The sequence below is a fragment of the Medicago truncatula genome, chromosome 8 (assembly GCF_003473485.1).
Source record: "Medicago truncatula cultivar Jemalong A17 chromosome 8, MtrunA17r5.0-ANR, whole genome shotgun sequence".
In the NCBI taxonomy this organism is placed as follows: domain Eukaryota; kingdom Viridiplantae; phylum Streptophyta; class Magnoliopsida; order Fabales; family Fabaceae; genus Medicago; species Medicago truncatula.
This window is the reverse complement of record NC_053049.1, coordinates 27076973-27098467: the sequence shown is the minus strand read 5'-3', so window position 1 is coordinate 27098467 and position 21495 is coordinate 27076973. Positions and strand designations below refer to the sequence as shown.

Genomic DNA, 21495 nt, shown 5'->3' with positions numbered 1-21495 from the left:
CATACAAGAAGGTGGTTCAAGCTTTCTATTCCCAAGCCAAAGCTTACTCTGAGAAAAGTCTCATCATTTCAAATATTAAAGGTAAACAAATCTCTCTCATTCCTAAAATCATTGCTCAATACCTAAACCTGCCCTCTGATGGATTATGCGTTTATGGAGAAAATTGGGATTTAGAGATGAATGTTAACCTAACTAGAGTATTTCAATACATCTTCAAAGCCAATACCACTGATTTTACCTCTGCAAACCTACACTATATTCCCAAAATGTTAAATCTTTTAAGTCAGCACAGTCTTATTCCTAGAAAGGGTAATCATGGGAAAATAGCCAAAAACGATCTTCTGCTAATTTACTGTATGTTTTATGAGATTAGATTAAACCTACCTCATGTAATTCTTCATCACATGATTGCTACTATAAAAAACAAAAACACACGACATGGCCTTCCCTATGGCATGATTCTCACTAGGCTCTTTAGAGGACTTGATATTGATTTAGATGGTGAAGAATCTGAATGGATTATCTCCAAGTTTTGTCCAAAAAATGTCAGTCATATGAAGTTTGAGACTGAACACCCTCTGACTCCCTCTAAAAGGAAAAGAGATCAAGATAAGGATGGGATCTCTGATTCTGAAACTGATTCCCCTCAAGATCCTCCTCATGATCCTCCTCAAGATCCACCTCAAAATCCTCCACAAAACCCTCCACAAAATCCTCAACCAAATCCTTCACCAGAACGATCTGCAGAATGTTTTCCAGATCATTCTCAGCATCAATATCCTGTTTTAGAGGAACACCAAGACCTCTTAGAAGACTTTGGAAACCAAACTGCCATTTTTAATGACATCCAAGCCACACTCAAATTCTTCAAAGTTTTAAATCAAAACCTACTCCACCCACAAAAGTATCCAACACAAATCAACTTTTTACCTCTCAACCTCACACTGAATTCTCTCCTTTGTTCAATTCTAGCTCAATCAGCAAGTTTTTTAATTCCTTGCCTCAGTTTGATGGATCAAATCCACTAGAGTCTTTCACTACTCTGCAATCCAACTGTCCTACTTTGCCCTCTAATCCATCAAAGGCTGCTCCATCCACTCATCCTGCTGCTACTGATGAAAGATCTCCTAAACCACTACCACAATTTTGGTCTTTAATAGCACAAATTTAATAGCGTTTCTACATAAACGCTATTACAAATGCAAATTATAGATCTATTATAGCACTCCGCAGAAAGCGCTAAAAAAAACTTGTAAAACCCTGGGTTAGATAGCGCTTTTCTTTAAGCGCTATTATTCTTGTTCACACTAATAGCGCTTTTAGGGAAACGCTATTGTTTAGGGGGGTATAGATAGCGTTTTCCTCAAACGCTATGTTTGGGCTTAATGAAAATTAAAAAAAGGCGGATACTGATTTCATTTTCGCGCACATAACAAAACACACTTTCACCGTCCAAAACCTATACTCTCCTTCACCGTCCAAAACCTGTGCTCTCCTTCACCGTCCAACACCCACTCTTTCTCCACCATCCAAAACTCAGTCTCCTCATTCCTTATCGAAAATTCCACCGTCCTCACTCATTCTCCCAAAACTAAAAACCACTTCCCTCGGAATCCCTCTCACTCACTCGGTCACTCACTCACTCTCAGGAGGTCGGAAATCCCTCACTCACTCGGAATCGAAGTTTGAATCAAAAACGCTATCTATAAAAGGTTAGATCTTCATCCTCTTGATCTTCTCTCTCTTTATTATGCATGAATTACATAACTTAGGGTTTTGAGTTCATTCCAGCTAATTCCTAAAATTGAACCGATAAAGCTATTATGTTGAATGAAACAAAAATTTGTTTTGTATATAATCAATTGAAAACGGTTATCATTAATTTCAGAGAATCGTTGTACTGGTTCCTCGTTCTCAAATCACAAAGATCAGTACTTTCTTCTGATTTGAGTTTGTTTCTGATTCCAGAATGATGGGTTTTGTTGTGAGTTTAATATTGTTTCTGGAATTGTGTGTTTTATGGGTTTTGTTTGGGATGTTGGGGTTTATTTTTTATTCTAGAATTGTGAGTTTATTTTTGATTCCAGAATTCACTCTTTAATTACTACTCAGATTCCAGAATTGATGATAATTTATTTAGCTAACTGTGTTTGTTAATGTTTTGTTCTAGGAATGAAGGACAACATTTTTCTTTAATTAGGCACAGTTCTAAGGATTACAGCAGACAGACTATAATCAATGAAACAATACCTTTTTAATATCTTTGATAAACCAACATGGTGTACATCCTACAATTGTTCTAAGGATTTGATTCTTTTAATATCTGAATCTATTCTGTGTCTAGGTTTTTTTTTGATAAGACTAGTTGCAAATTGTAAGGACTTGGTGATGAGGTTTATGATTTCCTTTTCTTGCTTTGCTCGTGCCTGGTGTGCTTATATAGACTATTATATGCAAGTATTTCAAGGAAATGGTCAACAATCATTATATTACGATATATATAATTTACATTATTATATTGTATTAGTATAGTATATATAGTTTATACTGGAATGACGATAACTTTTTTGTTGTGATGTTTTCTATATACTATAAAAGTTTGTCATGTGTTGTTTTGTCTTATATTGTGATATTCTCATTTTATGCTATTATGTTTAGTATCTACTTTTTAACGTATCAAACGCACCTTAAAAATGATAGTCTTTCTAAGACAATATTCCTTTTTTTACGAACACTAAGACTTTTTTACAAATAATATGAGTTGTTATTATGAGATAGAGTAAGTAGTTTGTGTCCTAATTAAGAACAATATTCAAGAGAACAATATTTAGTATTGAGGCTTTAGATTTTTTTATTGAGCCTAAGAACACTATTTAGTATTTCAGAAATTAGTTTGATGATTTATAATTGGAGTGTCTTTTCAATTTACCAAACTTGGACTTGGAAAAAAGTTGTAGTTTCAAAGTTGTTATGACTGGATTTGAGAGTGTTTTAAGGTTAAACAATAAGGATTGTATGCATAGATAAATAGCGTTGTTATGACTGGATTTTAGAGTAGTTTCAAAGTCGTTACTAGTTAATGATAGGACTAACTTTTTTTCACTTATATGATCAGCGTGGTGCCAACTGCTACTAGTGTTAGAAGAATCAAACAGACAGATCAAGGTATTGACTTCTTTTTCTGTACTTAAAGTCATGATCAAAAGTTAGTTATTGCAAAAGATAATGAAAATTAATATGATGAGGTGGATAATAGTGGTAGGAATTCTTGATGATTAAAAGCAACTATTTAAATGTTGGTACAAACTAAGAATAAACTATGGGACCCAAAGTCTATGGGATTATTGGTAGTTCTCTAATTTAACAATTTGGAGTAGTTGTCTGTTGGAATCCTTAGTTGTTGGGCAGTGAATCCTTAAGCATATGATTCATAACTCGGTTGTTAGAACCAAATTTTAACTAGTAATATTTGTTACCAATAAACTCAAACTAACTATTCCCGACATCTAACTATCAAGATCTAGGAACTATGGATCGGAAATGGGTGTCTGCGAATCGAGCGTCAAAGGAGTACATAGAAGGAGTTAAAGAGTTTGTTGAGTTTGCTGTTGCTCATGCAAACGACAAAAGTAACATCATATGCTCATGCTTAAAATGTTGTTACAGAACAGTTAGTGCGGAGCATTTGCAAGATCACTTAATATGTAATGGAATCGATGAAAGCTATACATGTTGGACAATGCACGGGGAAGAAGAAACTGAGTCTGCTGGTTTGAGGAGTAATGTGAGAGATACGTCAAATGATTATGAGTTTGATCGAGTCGAAGAGTTTATGAATGAAATTGAAGAAGATCTTCGTGATTGTCCCGAAATGTTTGAGAGGCTAGTAAGTGATTCAAAGATACCATTGTATGATGGATGTGCTAAATTCACAAGGTTGTCTACGGTCTTAAAATTGTATAATTTAAAAGCACGCAATGGATGGTCTGATAAGAGCTTTACAGACTTGCTAACTCTATTAAAAGATATGTTGCCTGAGAATAACGTGCTCCCTAGTCGAACCTATGAGGCTAAACAAATGTTACGTTCTATTGGCATGAGTTATGGTACCATTCCTTGATACTTATGTGAAGGCAATAATGATCAAAGGACAATCAGTCCCAATTTACATGGACAATGTTATATATGGCAAAGCTTATACAGACGAGGTAGAAATAGAGAATATAGAAGAGCTTGTGCAACATAATTGGTTAAGTGCCACTGTTGTAGCTGTATATGCCAGGTACCTCTGTTAAATAGTTGTCACAAACTCTGCTGTTCTGTTATTCCTATTTTTGGGAGAATTTTGTTTGGTTTTTTATGTTTCTGTTTTATGTTGTTTGTTCTGTTTCAAGGTTTTTGTACGAAAATTTGATCAAGCCTCGTGGGTTGGAAAATAAGTTCTCATTTTTATCCCCACATATATCTCAAGAGGATAAACAAGGGCAACAAATAGCAGACATCCTATTGACACACAAGTTTAAGAATAAGCTGATTTTTGCACCGGTCAATCTAGGGTGAGTTTTCTTTACAAAACATTATTCAAGATGACTAAATTTAAAAATGTGGTTTTTTAATTATAATTGAAATATATGTAAATTATGATGGATGCAGGCTAAATCATTGGGTGTTGCTTGTCATCAATCCCGGAGCTGAGATGATATATTATATGGATTCATTGCCGGGGGGACATCCTAACATTGACGTTGTAAGAAAAAAGTTCATGAAGTGAGTATTGATTCTTTTGGTTTATAATTGAAATAAGTTTGATTATTGAGTGCTATACTCATTTGAAGTTCATTTAATTTTGATAGTGCCATGTGTATTTGCCGTTCCCTTAATCCCAAGTTAAAATCAAAGTCAAGTATAATCCCATGGAAAGAAATAAAGGTATATTTTCTAATCAATGGTATTTTTTTGACAATGTAATCAATGGTATTTTTTTGACAATGTAATCAATGGTTAAAATCAAAGTCAAGTATAATCCCAGGATTAAGTTTATGATCAATTTGTATTGAGATTATCATGAATGTAATTTGCTATATTCATATTTCAGGATCTTATTGCAGCAGTTTTGGTTACAGATTTCCAAAAAAAAAAAAAAAAACGCTAGTTTTATTAGCGCTTTTAATAAAACGCTATGATTCCCCTGTATGAGTAACATAGCGCTTCTCAGAAAGTGCTAAGAAAAAGCTGTTAGAAAAGCTATTTTAATAGCATTAGAATAAGGCTATATTAGCGCTTTTCTGAAAGCGCTATTGACGTATTTCTCTTTAATAGCGTTTGAAAAGCGCTATTATAGGATCCTGACCTATTATAGCGGGGTCTTTCTTAGCGCTTGGGAAGCGCTATTAACAACCAAATTGAGTGCTATTAAAGGGGGCATTTTGTAGTAGTGAACGGTCTAAAATTGAAAAAGATTTGAGCAAGATTAAGAAGTATTTGCGTAGGGTTCTTGAAGGACAGCAAGCTTGTCTAAGTCATCATGTGTATAACAAGATGGAGAATCAAACCTTCAGAAATTGGATCACAGCCACTTTGAGCACTCGTTACAATGTTCTTCCACCTATGGAACCACCTTTTACTCCACCACAATACTTCATTCCTCCTCCACCTGAGGACTCCTCATCTGATGACTCATCTCATACTCCTAAGTGATGGCTAGCACCTGCTGCTTTTTGATGAAACAAAGGGGGAGATATAGTTAAGGGGGAAAAGGAATGTTTTTGAAAAATCTGCCCTTTTGAAAAATCTGCTATCTTATTTTGTTGTCTCTGCTGGTTATATTTTGCTGCCATATGCATGCCTATGGTGCTGAAAAATCATTAGGTTCTTTATATTTTGTTGATGCTGCTTTATAGATGCTGCTTATCTATCTTTTGGTATATGCATGCCTATAGTGCTGCAAAACTATTAGGTTCTTATCTATTGCATGATGCAAATATTATTTAGTACTATGCTTTTATATTTTTTGCAATATGTATATTATGTCTGTTTTAATGAATCAGTACCACATATGAACTTTTGCCAATGACATATATATGCATTCTCAATTTCTTTTATATGATTATTGAATGCTGAAATTGAGGGGGAGAAAATTGATAAAATTATTAAAAACATTTTTTTTTATCAAAACTACTAGTTTTAATTTCTTTCAAGATCAAATTTTTAAATGTTTGTTATCATCAAAAAGGGGGACATTGTTGAAAGAAAAATCCTCTTTCGAAGTTTTAAAGATAACAAACAAATTTTATCTTGTTATCTACTAATGAATTTTGTGAGCATGTTCCATGAGAATGATCCTGAGAACGTTCTTGCCTCACAAAATTATCACGAAATGTTTCCATCAAAATGCCAAAAGCAAGAAATGGACAAATGGAAGTTTTTATACACATCCAATGTCTGTATCAATGGAAATTGATTCTCTTTGTCTCACTAAAGATGGGAATAAAAGATCTTAAGGAAAAAGACTCTTTTAAAAGTTCTTAAAAGGGAAAAAATAACTTAATGCAATCATAGGCAAATATGTGCACATGGGCCACAAAACTACAAAGGAATAAAATCTGATTAGGCCCCATAAGATTTTAGACCCATTAAGGTATAAATGGAAAAAGGCTCGTTTGAGAAAGTTTCTTCAAATAGTATTTCTACATGACATCATCAAAGAGATCATCCTATGACATCACACAATGACATCAAGGCTACATCATCTTGAGTGGCCTCCAAGTTTCTAAAGATAGGCGTACATCTCATTAGCATCTTGCAAAAACGTGTTGCTTCATGCCCAAGTCTTGGTTGATCACTGAAAAACGTTCTTGAGAACGTTCTCTGAAGACAGCTTGAACACTTGTTCCCCAAGCAACATTGGAGTGCATTTTTCAGTTTGAAATGGACTCAAACGGCTCTTTTGTAACCTCTCCTCAAGGCTATTCGTGCTCTATAAATAGAAGGAGTCATAGAAGGTTGAAAGCAAGAGTTTTGAAAGAAAACAAGCACTTATCTCTCTAAAGCAATCATTCTCTCAATCAAAGCTCTTCAACAAACACAACTCCATAAGCTCTCACTATATTTATTGTCTCTCTATCCTTTTGAGATTGTGTTTGTAAAAGTTTGATGTGTTGAGATATAAACATCAACACAACACAAATCACCATACAAAGAGTGATCTTAGTTCTCAAGTCTATTGGGCTTAATAGTTTGAGATAGAAAATTCCAACCTTTCTTTTGCTAGTGCAAAGAATTGTAAGAAGCCTGCTGAGGTTGATAATACAGAGGTTACAGACTGATCTGGTGTGATCAAGACTTTATAGTGTTGGTTAGAAGTTTCTACCAACTGAATACTATAGTGGATAATCTCACACGAAGTGTGGGGACTGGAAGTAGCCAGATTGGGTGAACCAGGATAACTCTCTTGTGTTATTTTCTCTTCTTTACTCTTGTCATTTATTTTTATTATCCAGAGTGCTCTGGTCCTAATAACTAACCTTTAATATTATCTTGCTAATGCCTTCCAGAATAATCTGGTCCAAATTAATCACAGTAATCCAGAGTTCTCTGGTCCTCATTAAATTGTCATTTTATTTATTGTGTAAAACTGCTTCCAGATTATTCTGGTCCAAGATTAAACAAGTGCCTAATTATTTAACTAAAGTTAAAATAAGATTGAAACTTAATTTTTCTCATTCTGCTTATATAATCATTCTTTAGATTATATTACATATTAATTGTTTAAACTAATATTATAACCAAGAACATTCTTGAGTATATAAACTTGATTTAAAGTTTCAGGAATAATTTTAAAAAGGGTCACAATTAAACCCCCCCCCCCCCCCCCCCCCCCCTTTTCTTGCGACGATTATTGCTACTTCAATTGGTATCAGAGCTCGGTCTCTAAAGAAGCAAAAGCACTTAACACGTGCCAACTCTTTCACTTTCTTCGATGGTTAATGCACATGATAGAAAGAGTCTAGCTTTAGAGTTTAGTAATACCTGAGCCTTTTCATCTGTTGACCATGCACTCTTTTCCTTTACAGCTCCTTCTTTGGTTGTTGGAACAAAGTCTCCATCTGTGATGACTGCCCACATATCATTGTCTTGAGATCTGAGAAAGAGTTCCATCTTACCTTTCCTGAATCTTTTCTCTAACACTTGTTTAAGTGTTCAAACCCTTAGAGCCTAGCTCTGATGCCAATTGAAGTAGATAAAATAGTCACAAGGAAGGGGGGGTTTGAATTGTGACCCTTTAAAAATTATCCTGAAACTTAAAAATGATTCTCAAGTTGTTTACTTGGAATTATGTTAACTTTCTGACTTCAGAATGTTCTGAAGTTCATAAACAAAATTGTTTAATAAAGTATAAGTGTAAGTGTGTGTTGTGTATACTGTAAATAAAAGAGTATAGAGAAGAAAGAAAGAACACACAAAGAGTTATAGTGGTTCACCCAATGTGGGCTAGTCCACTCCCCACAATCCTGTGAGAGTTTCCACTAAGATGCTTGAGATAACCTCTCAAGTCCTGCACCTTACAATCTTGTTCACCTGAACAATTACAATCCTGTATTCTCTAAGCCTCAGCAGGCTTGCACCTTCTTGCTAAGTTAACCACTTAGACTTTTACAACCTTTGCTCAACCTAACACTTTAGGACCTCTAAAAGCTAGATGAGACTTTGTTACAATTTGTATGGAAGTTGGATGTTTGTAAAACAAACAGTGGAAGAAGAAGAGGTTATCCTATAGATAACAAGAGTATTGATTTGCACTAAGTTGATGAAAGACTTAGAGATTGATCAATTTCAGTTTGCAAGAGCTTCAAACAAAATCAGAGTTGTTTTCTTGTATGCTTTGCAATGGTGCAAGTTTTGCTAAGGCCAAGCCCTTTATTTATAGAGTCTTTAGGCAATGTATGGACTTTTCTTCATACATCAGAATGTTCCTTTCCCAGATTTTGTCTTGGAACCGGTGCAGGAGGATTTAGTGGGATTCTGCATCTTCATGCCCATGCTTTGAGAGATTGTGTTGTCCTTGTTCAGTACCAACTCTCAGACGTGTCTATCTCTTGTTGAAGATGACAGATTTGCTTTGCTTTTGCTTTTTTCTTTTCACCTACTATACTGTTCATAAAGTAAGCATGAGCTGAGCTTGAACATTCTGATCATCAGAATGTTCCATCTGTTTCACTTAGAATGATTTGTAAGACTATCATTTGATGTAATCAAATCCTAATAGTGAAACAATGATGAAGAGCAGTGATATTAACATCTAGGATGATATTTCCTTGTGAAATATTCCTAGTACATCAATGTTCATAGTCTTAAATGAACATTGGATATCCTTTTTGACATAATCCTTGTATATGCCTTTATTGCTTGATTGATCCATGCAAGTGTACTTTCCTGGACATATATTTATGTCACATGTGCCTTGCATGACCTTGATCACAGTTCTTGAGATTCTTGGCTTGTATAAGAACAACCTTCTGAACTGGGTTGCTTCTGAACAACCTTCTGAACTAGGTTGCTTCTGAACAACTTTTTGAACTAGGTTGCTTCTGAACTAGGTTGCTTCTGAACAACCTTCTGAACTAGGTTGCTTCTGAACTTGGTTGCTTCTGAACATTCTGATCTTCGAGCAACATTCTGATCTAACTTTCTGACCTCAGTGTTAGATCATGAATTCAAATGTCCTTTGATTTCTTGATTCTTGGTATGATTTAAAACTTGTTCCTGTCTTACTAAAACACTCAAGAGCACAAGTTAAATACCAAGGAATTAATCAAAGTCCATTAATTCTTTAATCATATTGGTTTATTATCTTTAAAATTAATTAGGAATTTTGTCTCAACACCGAAGTCTACTTCAAATTACGAGCAATTTTTCTCAAACAATGTTCACATTTCTTGTGATGTTACTTAAGCTAAAGACAATGTGTTTCTACTCTACTCGTTCATTAGACACTTCTTTCGATCTGGCTCAACCGATGTTGTTCGAGAAATGCAATTGTACATTGATCTCCTCCAAACTTAACAAAAAATATCACGGGGTTCCTTATTTCTTGCCATTTTCTAATGTTAATTGTGTTATATGATGGATTAACCGGAAGAAGGAATGAGTATATGGGAACCGAGAGAGTGAACAATTCGTGTTGTAAGGAAAAGAGAGAGTGAACAATTCTTATGTAGTGTTTTTTTTTTAAGGAAATCCTTATGTAGTGTTGGAAACTACTCCGGATTAGGCTAAAGCCCAATCCAGCTCCGCTCGGGGTTGACCTAAGTTCACTAAGCAGACGATACCATACGATGGACACGCCATAAAATCCATCATATTGCAGTGCGGGCCGAAAGGTCACACACGATCTCCGAGGGTTGACCACGCCTACGCAGGCCGAAGGTAGCTCCCCAAGGTTGAGGTTTACTCACGTCCATACCAATAAGTACGACTGTCAGGATAAGGTTTGCAAGCCAAGGTTTGCAAACTAGGCGACGTGAGAGGTAAGTGTTTTTCTAATTACATTCACTAAAACACTCAACTATCTGAAATGGGACTTTAGAATTTTTATTTTCAATTCACATACTATATGTTCCAAAATTTAATGATTCAAAAAACAAAACAATTGACGCATTTTATGTGCATTTTTTTATGAAAGATTTTACAAAAAAAAAATATTTTTAATGTTTTAATGTGTTGAATACATAATTTTAAATATAAAATTTTCATCTAAACTCTTTAATAAGTGTATGTTAGAGTTGACCCAAATTACAAAATAATCCCCTTCCAAAATAGACATGGAACAAACAGAGTAAGGTGAACATAAGAGACAAGAGTAGATGTTTTAGGTTTTGTTTGGGAGTTTGGAGGGGAAGGGAGGGGAGGGCATTGTGGGATTAGAAATATATAGAAAAATGGACAAAAAATTCACATTTTTTCAAAGAACAGTTTTTTAGATAATGATAAACTAATACTTATGATTAATATACTTTTAATTTTAAGAATATTATAACAACATAGATCGAATTTGAAAAATTCATATAAACCCCTCATAACCCCCCAAAACCCTCCCCCAATACAATTTTTGAGTTCCCCCAAATGAGGATGATTTTTTATTATGAGTAAAAAATTAACCTCCAAAGCTCTCTCCTCCCGATGTCTTCTATTTCTTCCACTTACTCCTTCCTTTTTTCTAAAATCCTCCCCTCCCCTCCATTCCAAACTTCCAAAAAAAGCCTTAGGAGTGACCAAAATGAATTTAAGAAATTACTTAGGCAAATGATCAATTTAGTCTTGATTTAATTTACATAAAAGAAAGGAAGTAAGGGGACTAGTTTGTAATTTGAGTCGCACTCAATGCCCTCAACGGTAAAATTACTTTTCTGTTCTCTCTATTATGTTATATTATGTTATCTTCCCTCCCATCTCTGTTCTTCATTTTCCAGCTTTTATATTCAATGTATTTGGATATACTTGCTTTTTTGTTTTTCATTTTAAAATTCTATCAACTAATAATACAAAAATCGTAACATGATTATTTGCATATTGTGATCAGATCTCACATATCAATTATGGAGAACCATCATACCCAAAAGATCTAATCTACTACTAATGAATCACCATTTTTTCATATTGCAAAAAAATAAAATAATAAAGTTATTGAATTTATGAAAGATCCATCAAAAGGGTGGCAAAAAAAATACTTTTCATAAACCCATTTTATAAAAAACAAGAGTGAGAAATTCAGCTTAGAGATCAAACCAATTCAATTCAACAGTATGAAAATTAAGCTAAAAAAACAAGAAAAGAAAAAACAAAAACTAAATCCTTGGTGGATAAATGAAGACCAGAGATGGAAGAGAAGATAACACAATAGAGAGAACGGAAAAGTAATTTTAGTTAACTGCTGGCGATTCTCGGAACGGTAGTTAATTATCGCTGAGGTAAAAACGTCATTTAAGTGTATTGTCAAAAAAGCAATAATCGTCATTTTTTGTTAGAAAAATGAAAAAGTTGAAATCTGAAATGAAGGTTTAGCAATTGTCATCGGAACCACCCAAACTCGCCATGGCACCGCCGACCACCGACAGATTAAGCCCTCTACCGGACCCACTCCTCTTCCATATACTCTCATTCCTCCCAACCAGAACCTCCGTGGCAACAACGAGTCTCATCTCTCGCAGGTGGCGAAATCTCTGGCAGAATCTACAAGCCTTCGAATTCTCCGACGACTCATACGAAGACGGCAACTGGCCAATAATGTTCAGAAGGTTTGCATTCTTCGTCAACGCCGTGCTCTCCCTCCGTCGGTCCCGTGATATTAAAAGGTTTCGTCTCACCAGCGGCATGGTGGATGATGACTGGTTTCGTAGCGACTGCTTCGACGTATGGGTTCGTGCTGCCATTGGGCCTCAACTTGAAGAACTGTTTGTTTCCCTTGAATACTGCGATGAAGACCGGCAAGTACTGGTTCCTTCTTCTCTCCTGAATTGCACCAATCTCGTTTCCCTCAGGTAAGTTGTTGTATGGTTGCTTTCATGATTTCATCTCTTGTTCTCTCTCTGTTTTTAACACGTATATATATATATATATATATATATATATATGGAATGTTATGTAACATGTGTTTTGAAAAAACTGCAGTCTTGTTGGTGCAATTCATATAATGTTTCAACCTTCTTCAATTCATCTTCCATCATTGAAGATGTTGAAACTCGGCGCAGGCGTTGTGGAATTCGACATAGGCAACACTGTGGAATTCAACAACATAGACACTGTGGATTCATTACTTGTCTTTCTCTCTGGCTGCCCCGTACTCGAAACTCTAGATCGTGTCTTTTGTGCTAGTTTCTTGGCCAATGTTCCTATGTCACCTTTCTTCAAGAGGTTGAAATTAACCGGCGTAAATTTCTCTTGGACTTGTGTTCAAATAGATTCTGACTGGCTCTGTGTAGACGACAGTCGTACCACGGGCAAAACCACATTGGGCATCATTGGAAACTTGCAGAGTGTGGAGGAAGCATATTTTGATGTCTTTTCCCTCCGTGGAAGAGAATTTATGGACCCTGTGCTCAGACACCTCCGAGATAATGGTGATATACATCTACTTATGCGTCATTTCACATCAAAGGTGAAGTTTTATTATTATGGTTTATATGTATTTTTTATATATGTACTTTTGTACTAATGTTGTACCATCACTTGTGATTATGCGCACAAGCAGTGGCCACTTCGCACCCCCGTTCTAAATTATCCAGAATTTTGCAATTTACATCATCTAAAGTTCATTCTTCCCTGCTTCAACATGAGTCTTCTGCTCAACGTGCTTGAGAAATGCCATATGCTTCAAGTTCTCTTAATTCAGAGTAGCAAGGTTTGCTTTATTTAAATTAATTTTTGGTCTATCTACCTATGTATGTATATATCTCTCTATATACACAGAAATATAATTGAGTCATTGTGTCCCTTGTTGCTGTTAGGAGGAACCATCACTTTTAAGAACATGGGAGCCAAAGTCAACAACAGTTCCTAAATGTTTCAAATCCCACCTGACCTTTATTCACATAGAAGGATATCAAGGATTTGAAGATGAGCTGGCATTTGCTGAATATGTTTTGCAGAACGGACTTGTTTTACACACAATGCTCGTTTTTTTCGATACATCAATGGACCTAACTAACAAGAACTGTTCTATCAGAAGATTAACTGATATACCAAGGGGCTCTGTCACATGCCAACTTAAATTTGATTCAGCTGTGTCTCCATAAGGTGTGTTAAACTAATGATGATTAAGACGGGGTTTCATTTGCACGGTTAGACGTGTTTCATGATATAAGTTTGTTAGCTTTTCTGTTAGTTAGATAGTTAGTGTCTAATAAGCTCACTAAGTTATAGAATCTTGTACTAATTTCAATACCTTTTCAATGTGGTTCCTTTTGAGAATTTTTCTCAAACCCCAAGCTCACAAGCTTCCTTTTTCCCTTCCTCTCCTCATCCTTTGATTTCCACCAAAATTAAATGTACCTTGTGGTTTTACATGCATGTCATTGTCATCATATTTTCAACTATTTTGTTGCTGAACTATGGAATACCTATTTGTATTTGATCTAGTTAGTTTTTCATTATAACACCTATTTGGGATTGACCCTCTGTACTAAACTAAATTATTATAGTCTTTCACCTACTACTATTCTTTTTTAAGGATTTCAAGTTTTGTAAGAGTAGAGATTTGCAAGATCTATTATGTTTAAGATGACTTCAACTTGCTACTAATATTCTAGGAAAAACTAATGCATTTTATGCCACTTATTGTAACTTAGTGATAGTTTGCCATGTAGTCTTGTTATTGCTATCAATTGCTAAATCTTTGTTTATTTGGGGCAGAGGTCTGCACTTCTATGAATCCACATAACCTTTGTCAATGGAGCACTGTCTTTTTGTTGTAGTCTAGTTTTGATCTTTATATTCATGAACTTGATTGATCTTCTAGAAAGCCTAAAATAAGAGCAAATGCTTTCAGGTTTTACAATTACAGAGATTGAAGAAAACAAGCCACCTGTCTGGTGGATATGTTTAAACTTTTAATGCTCATGCATCAATTAAAAATTTCCATCTCAGTTTTTCTTTTTACATTTTTATAAAGTAGTTGTAATTGTTGAGCAATTTTAGTAGGTTTTCAACCATATTTTATCCCATAGTAGTCAATCCCGGATAGCGGTGCCTAGCGGCTAACCCCAAAAATGGGATAGTGTATAGCAGTATGACAAATAGCGGTCACGGATATTTGATTAATTTTTGGACAAATTACATGAATATTACTATAAAGTATAAACAAACTTATATATTTCTCAAAAAAAAAAACTTATATTCAATATAAAATTGAATATAACACTCAAATCTCATGAGACATTCATAAATCAAAACAACAAAAAACAAAAGACAGAGGAACAGATAAAAAAAATCATAAAATAGGAGAAACCATAAGATAGAAGATAGAAGAGTGTGTTTCGCGGCTCAGGTGAGAAGAGAGAAAAAGTTGAAAAATGTTAGGGTTTACAAAATCCTCAAAATGCCCTAAAAAGGTTTTAAAAATAGGGTCAATTTGGAAATTCCTTCTGAAATCAAATAGCGGCTGAAGCGGCCGCTATTTGATTCCTCGCTACGCGCACCCGCTATAGCGCCGCTTTCGGCCGCTATTAATTACTATGTTTTATCCTACAAACGAAATTTCAGAAATGAACTTATATTATGATGTTTTTATCACAACCAAGTCTTACTTTAGAGATATTTTGACTCTGTAGCATAGACTCTATATAAGCATAGTCTATTTTTGCTTAAAAAGAGAAGTATAAATTTATGCGATTGCATTGACCAAAAAAAAAAAAAAAATTTATGTGATTGCATTTGTTAGCATTTTTAGAGAATATTTTTGCTCTTGAAATACTACACAATGCTTAGAATGTACATGAGCTCTTGTTGAAACTTATTGGTTAAGCAAGTTGATAGAATGTTGGACTTCTTCAATGTATATACTACTCCGATAATGTTTTTAATTGCTGAGAATTTCTTGTCAATAATAATCAATTAATTCCGATGTTTACCAATTCTTGCAAATTTTGTGTACAAACTTTACACAAGTATACTGAACAATATAATTTAACTTTCAAAGTTTATGGAAACAAGAAAAAAAAAAAAAAAAAATTGGCTGCGGAAGAGCCTGCTTTTTGTTCGTTAATTGGGCAATTGTTATCTATTTTATTTTCTGACTAAAATCATGCTTGTGTAACCTTTAAGTTGGCCTACCATGCAAGCCAAAACTCAATTTTTGTGATAAGCCATAGTTTGCTTGATGTCTAGAAGTTTTTTTTGGCAAAGGCAAGCATAAAATCTCTGTTATTTGATGCTGCCATTCTCGACTTGCCTTTTCTTGGTTGTTAGATAACTTGAAAAATTCAAATTATTATTATATGATTCTATATGTTATGAGTTGTAAAACCTGATTATGTCGATGGATCGGACTGATGCAACTTACTCTTGGTAAATATTTGCATTGCATTATAGCAGCATGTTCAGGCATTTGCAGATTCTTTTTTTTTTTTCACAATCTTATTAGTAGTAAAATTTGTGGGCATTGAATAACATTTTCTGCTAAATGTTTGGCAGTGTGCATTTGGAATGTCGATGTCTGAGGCTGGCCGAATCTTTATTGATCAGATGCTTGGGGCTTCATTCACAGATGACATTGAGTGAGAGAAAACATATGCTTCATTCAAAAGATGACATTGAGAACAAATATATAAATATGTATTTGACATTTCAGTTAGTATGTTTTCTGGTTCGCTATCAATGACTACAACTCAATAATGTCACAACTCAACATCAACTCCGATAATAGATATAAATCTGTCAAATGTATCTGTGACTTATTATATAGTTGGAATCTTTTTATCTTTCAAAAGTTCTGGGTACTACTAGAGTAACAGTCCTTAAGATTTTAAGGCGTAAAAGCGTGTTGCATATTTTGATCACAAGAATTTGATTTTCTTTGCCGAGTCTTGTTTGCGGTAGTCATTGCAGTTTTAGACATTAATACTTCGAGTAATAGTCAAATCACAGTGTTGATTTTCTAGTTAATTTGCAAAGTTCTTAGAATAAATATAAGAAAATAAATTTATAGTTCAGGGGAGAAATATGTATGCATATAGCTTCTGCTACATATTCCTCGAGCTGCAGCAGCTGCTATTTTAAACATGTTTCTCCCATTTCAGCACAGGTTGACCTGCTGCAAATTCCGATATTTCATTTAAGACAGTACAATCAAAGCTACTAAAAAAAATCTCATGTATGAAACAATCTTTTAATGTACCAACTGAGAAGTAGTGTTTTATTTACAGTGTAAATGAAAATAAAGGGTATTGTTAAGGACATGGTCATGTACAAGTATTTTTCTGTTTTCTTGAATGCATTATCCAACTAAAGAAACCGAATGCCCATGATGTATGCCACTGATGATAGTACCAATTTTGACCTACTTCACTGTTATCTCTCTCCCATCAGGAAAAATTCTTTATACACAGAAATACGTCCACCATCTCCCAAAAGATTCAGAGTCCAGAATCAATTGGTGGTTGCAGTAGTTATTTTTCATAATGCCGTTCTATAATAATAAGTAACTTAGGTTATATTGGGTCTTCCTAGATAATGAATTTTCATAATGAATATATCTATTATTGGATGTCCATCCATTACCCAATGATACTGGCGATGTTTGTGGTATGGGTTTGAGACAAAAATCCATCCGATTCAAAGATAAAAATAACACCTCGTTTGATTCGGTTTTGAACGATTAATGAAAAAATTGGATCTGTTATAATTTAATGCAGTTTAACTTGAATCGATTTTTCAAATATCCAAATTCTAATTTGTAATTTTTTTCCTTAAACCATGGTATCCGACTCAACAATCGACCAATTTGAGAGATCAAATCCGTTTGCGACAACTCTATTTAAAATGGAAAACTCAGTATGGATCTTGTGAAAAGCACACTCCATATTCTCAAGTGAATATCATCATCTCAAGTGGAGTGCGGTTTTTGTATGAGTATTAGGATTAAATATGTTAGTCCCTACAAAATTAATTGTGAAGCAACAATGATCAATTGTATATATTTTTTTTTGAAAGAATGATCGATTATATTTAAAATATATTGATTTAACATAGTATAGTAGCATAATAGCATATTTTTTTAAAACCGATAAATATTAGATTAATAAAATATATCATGTTATTAAAAATAAATAAAATATTAAAATATATGTTACAATCTAATTCGATTTTGAAAATTCAATCCAAACCATTTTAAAAAAGAACATTAAAAAACTAATTCAATAATTTTCCATTTTGTGCCATTATTTATTTATTTTTTATTTTAAAATATTTGCCATATTATTTTGATGGGATTTGAACAACACTAACCTCAAAAAACAAATATTGTCAACGTCAACCACCTTCAGATATTTTTCTCCCCAAACTACCCCTACCAAAATCTTCTCAAGAAAGTTTTCACCAAAAAATTTCAAAATCACCCGCGTCCTTTCAAAGATTCTCCCGCACGTTTTTTCCAAATCCAAACCCCCCAAATTTTCAAATCACCCGCTTCTATTTTCACTCAAAATCGCTTATTTAAACCCCTTATCTCTTCTTCATTCTCTATCAACAAAACAAAACAAAACGAAAACACTTTCTTCTCTCTTTACAATTAATCACTTTTTTCAATTCCCAAAACCAAACAATGCCTTCTTTCCCAGAAGAACCTCTTCTCGCTCCAAACCCAGACCGATTCTGTATGTTCCCAATCCAATACCCAAAAATCTGGGAAATGTACAAAAAAGCCGAAGCCTCTTTCTGGACCGCCGAAGAAGTCGATCTTTCCTCCGATCTTCAACACTGGAACAACCTCACCGACGGCGAACGCCACTTCATCTCTCACATCCTCGCCTTCTTCGCCGCCTCCGACGGTATCGTCCTCGAAAATCTCGCCGGAAGATTCATGAAAGAAGTTCAAATCTCTGAAGCGCGTGCTTTCTACGGGTTTCAAATCGCTATTGAAAACATCCACTCAGAGATGTATTCTCTTCTCCTCGAAACGTATATAAGCGATTCTGCTGAAAAGAATCGATTATTTCACGCAATTGACACAATTCCGTGTATTGCTAAGAAAGCTGATTGGGCTTTGAAATGGATCGATTCAAGCGATTCTTTTGCAGAAAGAATCGTTGCTTTCGCTTGTGTTGAAGGAATTTTCTTCTCCGGAAGCTTCTGTGCGATTTTCTGGTTGAAAAAACGCGGTTTAATGCCGGGATTAACTTTCTCAAACGAGCTTATTTCACGCGACGAAGGCTTACACTGTGATTTTGCTTGTTTGTTATACTCGCTATTGCGTCAGAAACTGAGTACAGAGCGCGTGGTGAAGATTGTTCGTGATGCGGTTGAGATTGAAAGGGAGTTTGTATGCGACGCGCTTCCTTGCGCGTTGGTTGGGATGAACGGTGAATTGATGAGTCAGTATATTGAGTTTGTTGCTGATAGGTTATTGGGTGAGCTTGGTTGTGAGAAAGTTTATAATGTTCAGAATCCATTTGATTGGATGGATTTGATTTCGCTTCAGGGGAAAACCAATTTCTTTGAGAAGCGCGTTGGGGAGTATCAGAAAGCTTCTGTTATGAATGGTGGTGCTGATTATTGCTTTACTTTGGATGAGGATTTTTAGATTAAGAAGAAATTAGGGTGTATCTATCTACTAAACTTGTTTAATTAATTCTTTAGGGTTATGTTTATGTGTTTCTGTCATAATTTAAATGGTTAAGTTGTTCTGTCTCTTAGTTTTATCTTCTTAATGTTTCATGTATAAATTTTGTTTCAAAGTTTAATGAAATTTTGTTCTTCTGTCAAAATAATTTATGTTTTTTCTTTATTTTCCTGTGGGACTGAGATTATTTTAAAAGAAATTTGACTGAGATTTAAGTATAACAGTCCATTATTGGTTCAGAATTTTCAGAATCACGAGCTTATGAAATTTTGGGCGTGTATCAAGAAATTCTACTTGTTTTATTCATTATGAATTTTAACAAAGTATTGAATTTTGCCTAATTTGTTCATAAGTTTTAGGGTAAAAATCAAACCTTAGAAATTGTACAGAATTTCCTTAATATACTTCATTTCAAATTGAATAAACAAACCTGTGGTGATTGATTTATTTCTAATTGATTTACTTCTAAGTCTAATTCTTACATTTCCATCCTTGACTTAGTGATTCTGGATCTAGTCTTGGAACTGATTTTGGTCTTTAGGTAGAAAGTTCATTTAATATTTGACTTCAAATTCTCCTTTTCTCGTGTTTTATGACTATTCGGCCGTGAAAACAGAGAAGCTACAAGGCAGACGTCAGACATGGATTTTCAACACAACTTGAAAACAAACATAGGTTTAATCCTTTCCATTCCAGAGTGCTTTAGATTAAACAACGTTAAGTGTTTTCATAGTGTAATTGAGAGAAACAATGGTGAGTTTTTTTCTTTCTTTCTTTAGGAGTGTTCATGATAGGATTGTTCATTTATATCAAGGTTGAGTTTGATTTCAATAATTGGTATGAAGCTGAGTCATGTTGAAAATCAAAGACCAAATTTTGAAGATGTTAATTTGACATTTCTCTTGGGTTCAATCATAGTTTGAAGTCTATTATTGGTTTAGAACTGTCAGAATCATGAGAGCTCATGAAGTTCTGATTGTAATATGCAAATATTCATTGTGTAGGCTAAGGCTCTGTTTGGTAAAAATAGCGGATAGCTGATAAGCTAGCTGATAGCTTTTAGCTGATAAGCTAGCTGATAGCTTTTAGCTTATAAGCTAGCTGGTAGCTTTTAGCTGATAAGCTAACTGAAGTGTTTGGTAAAAATAGCGGTTCAACTAGCTGATAAATGTAAAATGACATAAAGGGTATTCTTAATTCATAATAAAAATTATATCATTAATTTAAGTATTTGTAATTTTGTAAATTAATTTTTCTTTAAAAAAATACTTTAAATTTATTAATTTAATATATCCTATGTATTATAAATTAAATTAAATTTTATTCACTAAAATTTTATCTTATATTTATTATCATTTAAGTGTTTCTACTTTATAAAGAAAATAACATTTACTTCAAAAACAAAAAAAAAGGTAGCACTAATAGAGTAATACTAATAATAGAGAATAAAGAAAATAACACTTACCTCAAAAAAATAAAAATAAAAAGTAAAACTAATAGAATAATAGTATTTTGTTTCGTAAAAAAAAAACGAAGGTATATATTTAAAAAAAATAAATAAATAAAGCCCAGCTGATATATATATATACAAAAATTGAAATAAAGGGATAGTAGTCTTTATTACGTAGCTTATTATAAAAATTATAATGGATAAAAATACAATTTAAATGAAATAATAAGGGTAAAATTGGAAGAAAAAGTGAGAAGCTATAAGCTATAAGCTCAAACGCTACTTGGAATAGCTTCTAAAAAATAGCTTATAAGCTCGTGAAATAAGCTATAAGCTCATGGTGAAAAAGTGTTACCAAACAGAGCTTTTTTTGTCAAACGAGCTTATAAGCTATAAGCTAAAAGCTAAAAGCTCTTTTTTTTAGTTTCCCAAACAGACCCTAAGAAGTGAGGAAGAAAATAGTTGAACCTGTATAAACGCCAATTTCCAATCTTCCTTAATGCAATTGTTTATTTCTCGCCAAAGCAAATTTTCTGTTCCTAAAAAATTACTTCACATATATAAGAATTAAAATTTTGTAAATTTTTCTTCTTTTTATATGTGCAAAATATTAAAATATTAAATTTTTTCTCTTTGGTGTATCGAAAAATTCTGCTTTTGTGTTAAATATGAATTTTAACAAAGTATTGGTTTTTGCATAATTGTTCATAAGTTT

At 33.8% G+C, this 21495-nt stretch overlaps 3 protein-coding genes across 3 annotated transcripts; all 3 read left to right on the top strand.

Annotated features, from left to right (window-relative positions):
* Positions 1-3028: 3028 nt before the first annotated feature.
* LOC112417388 (uncharacterized) lies at positions 3029-4120 on the top strand. The gene is made up of 2 exons (XM_024773002.2): positions 3029-3165; positions 3519-4120. Exons 1-2 carry the CDS (start codon positions 3108-3110, stop codon positions 4118-4120), a joined length of 660 nt encoding a protein of 219 aa, XP_024628770.2. The 5' UTR covers positions 3029-3107.
* Positions 4121-12028: 7908 nt separating this feature from the next.
* Positions 12029-16480, top strand: LOC25502787 (FBD-associated F-box protein At4g10400). The gene is made up of 5 exons (XM_024773001.2): positions 12029-12536; positions 12667-13153; positions 13247-13396; positions 13503-13791; positions 16186-16480. Exons 1-4 carry the CDS (start codon positions 12091-12093, stop codon positions 13788-13790), a joined length of 1371 nt encoding a protein of 456 aa, XP_024628769.2. The 5' UTR covers positions 12029-12090; the 3' UTR covers position 13791; positions 16186-16480.
* A 1744-nt stretch (positions 16481-18224) lies between these two features.
* On the top strand, positions 18225-19475 carry LOC25502786 (ribonucleoside-diphosphate reductase small chain). Its single transcript, XM_013590346.3, has one exon. It carries the CDS (start codon positions 18314-18316, stop codon positions 19289-19291), a length of 978 nt encoding a protein of 325 aa, XP_013445800.1. The 5' UTR covers positions 18225-18313; the 3' UTR covers positions 19292-19475.
* Positions 19476-21495: the final 2020 nt, after the last annotated feature.